Source organism: Phanerochaete carnosa (assembly GCF_000300595.1).
Source record: "Phanerochaete carnosa HHB-10118-sp unplaced genomic scaffold PHACAscaffold_3, whole genome shotgun sequence".
NCBI classification, from domain to species: Eukaryota; Fungi; Basidiomycota; class Agaricomycetes; order Polyporales; family Phanerochaetaceae; genus Phanerochaete; species Phanerochaete carnosa.
This window is the reverse complement of record NW_006767630.1, coordinates 3087095-3094796: the sequence shown is the minus strand read 5'-3', so window position 1 is coordinate 3094796 and position 7702 is coordinate 3087095. Positions and strand designations below refer to the sequence as shown.

General features: G+C 54.0%; 3 protein-coding genes across 3 annotated transcripts; 2 read left to right on the top strand and 1 right to left on the bottom strand.

Moving 5' to 3' along the window:
• Positions 1 to 462: 462 nt before the first annotated feature.
• Positions 463 to 2080, top strand: PHACADRAFT_159539 (uncharacterized protein; the record flags this gene model as incomplete). Its single annotated transcript, XM_007393681.1, has 6 exons — positions 463 to 557; positions 618 to 798; positions 848 to 1033; positions 1289 to 1379; positions 1446 to 1722; positions 1813 to 2080. 6 exons carry the CDS (start codon positions 463 to 465, stop codon positions 2078 to 2080), a joined length of 1098 nt encoding a protein of 365 aa, XP_007393743.1.
• Positions 2081 to 3278: 1198 nt separating this feature from the next.
• PHACADRAFT_252746 (uncharacterized protein) lies at positions 3279 to 4387 on the bottom strand. Its single transcript, XM_007393680.1, has 5 exons — positions 4313 to 4387; positions 4075 to 4257; positions 3672 to 4024; positions 3491 to 3611; positions 3279 to 3435 (listed from the first exon to the last, which is right to left on the bottom strand). The coding sequence occupies exons 1-5, from the start codon at positions 4320 to 4322 to the stop codon at positions 3365 to 3367; spliced, it is 738 nt and encodes a 245-aa protein (XP_007393742.1). The 5' UTR covers positions 4323 to 4387; the 3' UTR covers positions 3279 to 3364.
• Positions 4388 to 4689: 302 nt separating this feature from the next.
• On the top strand, positions 4690 to 6942 carry PHACADRAFT_140351 (uncharacterized protein). Its single transcript, XM_007393679.1, has 7 exons — positions 4690 to 4919; positions 4972 to 5118; positions 5179 to 5289; positions 5348 to 5578; positions 5630 to 5998; positions 6054 to 6159; positions 6213 to 6942. Exons 1-7 carry the CDS (start codon positions 4752 to 4754, stop codon positions 6455 to 6457), a joined length of 1377 nt encoding a protein of 458 aa, XP_007393741.1. The 5' UTR covers positions 4690 to 4751; the 3' UTR covers positions 6458 to 6942.
• The last annotated feature ends 760 nt before the right edge of the window (positions 6943 to 7702 follow it).

The window sequence follows — 7702 nt, the reverse complement described above, 5'->3', positions numbered from 1 at the left end:
GTCATTTTGGACGCATTGCGTCATGCGATATCGAGGAGGTGTCGAGTTTAACAGAAACTCAGCGAGGAACGGGAGGCTTTGGATCCACTGGTAAATAATCGTGAGGACACGATTCTAAACGGGGGGGGTAATGTCATGAATATTACATAGTTCGGATGGTTCTCCCGGATTCCACAGTATTCTTTCACTCTCTATACACCTCTGTATATTTGTAGTATAATCTAGACATTGAGTCTGACATGTATATAAGGAGCTCGTACTGCTCAATAACAAGCCAGACTCGAGCTGGTCTTCACTCACTCACTTTCCTCTTGTCTGTCTCCTCAGCATTGTCGTAGCTCAGTCCAGTTGGATTGTTTGTTGCTGACACGCCGGCGCGCACAGGCATTCTGTGCTGTTTTCTCGAGCTCTCAGCGTCCATTTCGTGCTGATGTTCCTTGTCCTGGCTCACAATTCAAAGTCATGTTTGCCCCGGGGGACCCTGAGAGTCCCTACAGCTGGTCCCGCTTAAAGAGGCGGTACATCACAGCCATATCTGGGCTCTTGTCTATCAATGCGTAAGCTTTTGCATCACCATGGTCTTACCAGTTAGTCACGGTGCTGACGCCCGATCATAGGACATTCGCAAGTTCTATACCTGCTGGCATCGTCCTCCAGATGGAAGAGAAGTTTGGCTTCGGCAGCGAGGTCGCGACGCTCACGATTTCGATCTTCGTCGCCGGCTACTGTGTCTGTCCGCTTCTCTGGGGGCCACTGCCTGAGCGGTACGGCCGCAGGGGTCCGCTCATAATCTCTTTCGTCATCTACACCGCCTTCTCCATCGGCTGTGCCCTCTCGCAGAAGTTAGAACACGGCAAGCATCGTCGTCTTCCGCTTCCTCAGCCGAAACTTCGCCGCGTCTGGTCTCATCGTCAGCACCACCGTGATAGCTGACATCTTGGATGCGAGGGCTAGGGGGAAGGCCTTCTCTGTCATCACCTTGGCTCCGTCTGCTGGGCCGTCCCTGGCACCCATAGTCAGCGGCTTCATTGCAGTGTCCGGAACCTCTTAGAGATGGGTCTACTAGGTCACCACGATCTTTGCTAGTGCATGTCTCGCGACCATCGCATTGACCATACCCGAGACGTATACGTAAGCTCGTTTTTATCGGCGGGAGACTATTGAATCTGACAAGACCCTTGCAGCCCCTTGCAGCCCCGTCCTCCTGTCGCGGAGGGCAAAGAAGCAACGCCAACAAACGGGGGATGATCGCTACTGGACTCCCCTAGACAACAATAGCACATCCTAGAAGGAGTCCGTACAGAAGACCGTTGGAACGCCTTTTGCCCTGATGACCAGAGAGCCTATACTCGTCGCCCTGACGATCTACATGAGCGCATGTGCAACTCTTTCATAAGCCTGTCAAGGCCATCACTGACGTGTCCGCTTGTATTTCATCTACACAGTTGTCTATCTCCTCTTCGAGGCCTACCCAATCGTCTTTGCCATCGGACACCACATGAACGCAGGGATCTTGGGACTCATGTTCCTCCCCATCTTCCTCGGGGGCACGTTCGTCGTCCTCAGCTACCTGATGTTGTGGAAACCACGCTACGAGCGACTCGCAGTACAGCACGCCCCGAGCCCCGTCCGGCCCGAGTTCCACCTCGAGCAGGCGATATGTGTCGCGCCGCTCTTCGCGACCGCCTTCTTCTGGTTCGGCTGGACGTCGTACCCGCACATGTCCTTCTGGGCGCCGATGACGGCCGGCGGGCTGCTCGGCTTCAGCATTGTCTGAATCTTCCTCGCGCTCTTCAACTACATCATCGACAGTTATCTCTCCTTCGCCGCGTCCGCGCTCGCCGCCAACACCGTCGTCCGCTCCCTCTTCGGCGCGGGCTTCCCGCTCTTCGCGACCCAGATGTACGACGCGCTCGACCCGCGCTGGGCGTCGACCCTCCTCGGCTTCGTCGCCCTCGCCCTGATGCCCATCCCGTTTGTGCTATTCCGCTTCGGCCCCGCGCTGGGCGAGCGGTCGCGGTATGCGCCGAAACAACCCTCAATGGCTGCAAAGCCCGCGACGGGACCTCGGGCTGTTTAACGCATGATTACTGTACTATTACGCAGATGCCCTCAAAGTAAGAAACGATTTTCTTATCCCTGTTTTACTCGCTCCAGGGGCCCCCCTCTCCCGTCCCTCGCCTTATATACCTTTCGACGGCCCCTATTTCGTCATTCTCCTTGATTGGGCCCAATCGCTGCTTCCGCTCTCCTTTGCTTACGCCGCGCGCAGCGCAGCTATGCTTCAGCCCTATCTATTCATCGCAGCGAGTGAAATCGAAAATTTTGAGCTTAAATTTCCCGCCCGCAGAACCACATCCACGAGGACAGCAGTCGCGGAGCGCAGCGAAGCGGCCTCTTGTACATATAAAAAATCCCCTCGCATCGGATTTTAAGGATACCTCTCCTTCGGTGTAGCGCATACCCCTGACATTGACAGACTGTTACTATACCTATACCAACTTCGGCATAATCTGTAGAAACCACTGAACATATACTATGTACTAGTTATCTGTACTACTGTACTGAGCACCAAAGTCAAGACGAGAGTGCTCCTTCTCATTTTATTCGGCCGCACCCACCAACTGCGTATCTGTGGCGCGGCGTACATGGCTGAGGTCGCGAGGTTGGAAGCCACGGGTTTCGCTGATGCCCCGCAGGTAGCATTACTACCTGTGATCTAGCTTCGTGGCTTGTCTAACATTTGGTGTGCTGACAGAAAGTCTGCCTAAGGATGAGCTGTGAAAGACATACCATCGATGGTAGTCGGAAGGTTCACCTCAGATGGATGGCCCTTAAGTAGTGCCACCAAGTCGCCCATGAAAGATCATATAGAAGATGCCAAGTCTTAGGATGGTACTGAACCGCTCGTGAAAATTTGGGTATGATGACGTTCTTGTAAACAGTGAGCTCTAGAGGCCATGTAATCCGTCTAGTATGCACTTTGTACGTCAGCTTATCTTATGCGGGGTCACGGTGTCTCCGTCAAGAAAAAAAAACATAGGTCCTAAACATACTAGTGTCGTGCCCTGGTGAACGGCGTCAGCGAAGCGGTAAGAGACGTATGTGGGCGAAGTGTGGTAGCGACCGTGTATCGACACTGCAATAACAGTCGGAGTAGGTACGAAGACTGACCATCCATGAAGTTCCATCGAATCGTCTCAGCTGCGTAACGCGCACAGATCGGTTGACAACCTGAAGGCTTGATCTACATTGTTGTTGTATGTATACAAGATGTTCGATGACGATATGCTCGACGGCAACAGCATTAATGTTATGCCCAAAGAAGGATAGTATGAATACACAAGCGATATGGAAGGGTATCTCATGCCCAGCTGTCAATGAGCGAGTCCCGCATCTCGCCAATAACCGCAGTTGAGCTCTGGCCTTGCAGCTCTGCAGATCGTCACGTCAGGGAAAGTGAGAGAAAAGGAGGAAAGTGGGGACGCACTGAACGCAGCCTCAATGACGCTGATCTCAGTCGCGGTGGTATCAAGCCCAGTGAACGCACACCAATCATTGACAACGAGACCAGCTCCAATGACGTCCGATCCACGATTCACAGTACCGGCCTGCCCCCAGTGTATGTGATCAGTTTTCCATGCCGGCACTCATTATAACAGTAGACATACCACCAATGGTATCTGAAGCAAACTCGACAACTCGTCCTGGTCTTGCACACTCGTCTTGGGGTGCACAAGACCGCCCTGGTTTGTGATGGCGCAATAGCTTCCCACCAGGACGTTATCAGCGATTGTTTGCCGGAATACCTCGACTTTGAGGATGTCAGCTACAATTTCCTCGGTCTCGCGGTCGACGTCAGGATGCACAAGCGCGACGTAATCGTTGCATGCAATAACGTTTCCGAGCGCGGAAAGACGTTCTTCTACACGCTGAATCGCGACAGAATCCGGGAGGGAATTCCGGAGGTGCTGGAGTTCCTGATCGGTTGCCGTTGAGGGGACGAGCAGGCCGTGTCGGTTACCTACCTCACAGTTGGAAATACAGCTGTAAAAGACCAAGAAGGGTACGTACCTGCGGTCAGGCGACCGATAATTCGCGTGCCTCCAATGCTCGTGTGCACGATCGGGATGACATCTCCCAGCTCACTCTCGAAGGCAGAGTAGAAGTTTGTACTGCCTTGGATGGCAGTAAGGCAATAGCTGTTCGTCAGCTTCGAAAAGACACCAATATCGCTGCTGTTCTCAAACTGGATGCCTGCAAGATTGCTCGTCAGGAACGCCATATGAGATGCCGCAAATTTCGTGCATACGGGTAGCCATTTCGAAGGGGGATCCTCTGTATGTGTTGACTAAGGTGCTTTTGGTCGAAGAAAAGAGGTTTTCTGAAGTTGAGAGGGCAGTAGGGGAGGTGGCGGATGCGTCAGTGGTCTGACAGAGGAAAGTTAAATAACTTCACAAAAATCTGGGAACGCTCCGTCACTGTCACACCGGTACCGACGCGTCGGTCACCCTAGTCACGACACGTCACTCCGCTGCCGAAAAGCGCCGCTTGCGCTTTGTGGCGTTCCGACGCTTCGGGTTGTTCAATTTCAACACAAACTCCTCCGGAATCCATCCAGAACAAGGCGAGCTCCATTTTTGTTTTACTTTCGATTTTTCTGGATTTTTTTCTTATTGACTCATTCTACAGACACCTTACTTAGAGCGCCCGAGTCATTTAGAACTTCCACGCCTCATTAAATCCCGACTATGCTGCGGTGCCGGGCGGTATCAAGGCATCATTCGTTCCTTGCACCGCTGTATAAGAAACGTGTAGCGGCAAGAGTCATAAGTTCGGCTCTCTTGTACAGCACAAACGCCGCAAAGCCGTCTGCACCAGTCACAAAGGTTGAGAAGATCATCCACGATACCATCAAGGTATGTGCTTGCGGTCTGTGACGCATCGACGGGGATAACAGAGTCATGGAAGGCCACAGGTCCCTTGTCATTTGCAAAATACATGCAAATGTGTCTGTCGCATCCGACAGAAGGGTACTACATGAACCCCTCGCATAGCGTCTTCGGTTCTCGAGGTGACTTCACTACCAGCCCCGAGATCAGCCAGGTCTTCGGTGAAGTAAGTGGTTTTTTTGGATTAATATGTCAGTTAACAGCAGATTTGAGGTGATTTATATAGCTTGTTGCGATATGGTCGTTGTCCCAATGGATGCACTTCGGCCAGCGAAAACCTATCCGCCTGGTAGAACTGGGTCCTGGGCGTGGCACGCTCATGGCTGACATCCTAAGAGTAAGCGTTAGCTATACGTGCCATTTCTTAGTTTTCTGCATAACTTATCCCATAAAAGACGCTCTCTCAATTCGCCGCCGCCTGTTCCGCGGTTCAAGGGGTTCATCTCGTCGAGACTAGTGAAGCTATGAGGACTCTTCAGAAAAAGACACTCGAACTGGTGGATGCTCCGAGGAAGTGGCACACGCAATGGTACGACTCGTTAAATGATTTTTCGGTCGACAAGGACACGTTCACGATCCTCATTGCACACGAGTTCTTCGATGCTTTACCGTTCCATCTAATTCAGGTATTCTGCCTCTCCCATAGTACTCAGGTGTAAACTGACCGAACCTTTAAGAGATGTGACGACGGCTGGCGCGAAGTCCTCGTCTCTTCCGGGCCTGACTCGACTGCAAAAACCATCCTCCGCGCAGACAGTTTCTCGCCCTTGTCAGAGTCGCCAAAAATCCTCGAGGCCACTGGCCCACGCTTCCACCGCGCCATAGAACCAGCACCGTCGGCGTTCTCCACCCTCCTTGGAATGTCGTCAAAACGCTTTGAGAAGCTCCCCGTCGGGACACAGGTAGAAGTTTCTCCGTCTGCGTTCAAGGTCGCACGGAGGATCGGGGAGCTTCTGTCGAGCGATCTGGAGAAGTCGCGAGATGTGTCCGGGTGTGCGCTCGTCGTGGACTATGGCGGCGATAAGAGCTTCTCGAACTCTTTCCGGGTGCGTCGACCATTCAGGGCTCGAGAGAGGTTGACCAGTTGAGAGCTACATTTAGGCCTTCAAAGACCACAAGATTGTCGACGTCTTCGACCGCCCGGGCGAATGCGACCTCACAACCAACGTTGATTTCGCCTACCTCAAAGAAGCGATCTCAGGTCTCGGTACGCTAATTATTCTTCCCCCATCTTCCTGGTTCTCTAACCACCTTGAGCAGCAACGACCCACGGCCCAATCCCGCAGGCCACCTTCCTCGAGCGTATGGGTCTCTCATTGCGCATCGAGACCCTCAAGAAGGCAGCCAAGGACGAGCAGCATCGAGCGGACATCGAGCGTGCCGCGAAGCGGCTCGTCGACCGCACGGGCATGGGCAACCAGTACCAGGTCTTGGGAATAACTGGTACTAGACAGTTCGAGGAAGAGCTGACTGCGGAGCAGACGTGGCCGTTCGTGCAGGAGTAGGCCAAAGTCTGGTGTTGAGGATACCGGCATGCTACAGAATATACTCGTGATTATGTTGGATACATACGATAATGAGGGGATGATGTGTGCACATGCGTGAAATGCGGTGAATGCTACAAGACCATGCGAGAGGCCACCTGTTCTTCATTCCAGAAGCGGCGCCTCTTCCCCTTTCCACCCCACAACCCACTGCATCAGCATCTCCGCCATCTTCCTACCCTCCTGCGTACGCTTCCCCGTCTCGCCCTCCTTTCTCTTGCTCTCTTTCTTCTCTTTGCCTTTGAAGCACGCCTCCTCGACCGCACACGCCCACTCGCCCGACTCGTACGCAGTGCGCGAGAGCTCGACGCCGACGCCATCACGCTCGAGGAGCATGCGCAGTCCGTGCTCTTCGATGAACAACGGGCGCGGGACGTATACAAAAGGCGTGCAAGAGTCGACACATTCCGAGACGGTACCGTAACCCTACAAAACACAACTGAATCAATAGCTGATACGCGGCAGGAAAAGGCCAGGCTCACCAGCTTGCCAAGCAGAACGTCTGCGACAGCCGTCAAATCGGGCATGTACACGTCCTTCGGCGCCACGAAGAAGTTATCCGGCAACGCCTCGCCGTCCTCCGCCCAGTCCTTCGGAACACCGCATACGATCGCGATCCAGCTCTCGTCCGGTAGGAGGGTACCAAACACGTCATATTTGTACTCTTCCTCGGGCGTCGCAGCTTGCCCGAAGGGATTCTCAGTCACCTCGTCAATAGTCGGCGCCGGCGGGAACACGGACGGAAAGGTGGGCACGGTGGCCGCGACAGGCGAGGTCGGGACGGACGCCGCGGGCGCGCCGGGTATCATGAGCAGCGATCCACTGCGCTTGCGCTCGAGGCGTACTCTTAGCGATCCAGAGCGGCGTGGTGCATGTCTATTGGTTTCCAGCGCATTTACGAGGGTTTCGACGCCGGCGGCGGCGCTCACAGGTTCCGGTGGCATGCCCTTCTTGATGTCAGCGACGTCCATAACAGGGCTATAAGAAGAATGGGTATGAAGCGCGACGTTTATCTGTTTGGACGGCCCGAGGATGGACGGGTCAGGCGTGTGCAAGCGCGAAGACGAGCGGCTGTGTGTCCGGCTGTGTGACGGTTTGTGGAAGACCTGCCCGCCGAAGGAGACAATAAGAATCTTTATGCTTGGGTCATCCTGGAGGTGACGTGGGACGCCGACGGAGTCCAACAAGTGCTGGCGGCCCCCGCTG

Bases quoted from the DNA above. Each gene is read 5' to 3' on its own strand.
- PHACADRAFT_252746 (XM_007393680.1), bottom strand. The intron at 3,612-3,671 runs GTATGTCTACTG...CACTGGGGGCAG, and splicing joins TGCTTCAGATACCATTGGTG to GCCGGTACTGTGAATCGTGG. The intron at 3,436-3,490 runs GTGCGTCCCCAC...GACGATCTGCAG, and splicing joins CGTCATTGAGGCTGCGTTCA to AGCTGCAAGGCCAGAGCTCA.
- PHACADRAFT_140351 (XM_007393679.1), top strand. From the start codon at position 4,752: ATGCTGCGGTGCCGGGCGGTATCAAGGCATCATTCGTTCCTTGCACCG. The intron at 5,119-5,178 runs GTAAGTGGTTTT...TGATTTATATAG, and splicing joins TCAGCCAGGTCTTCGGTGAA to CTTGTTGCGATATGGTCGTT. The intron at 5,999-6,053 runs GTGCGTCGACCA...AGCTACATTTAG, and splicing joins GCTTCTCGAACTCTTTCCGG to GCCTTCAAAGACCACAAGAT.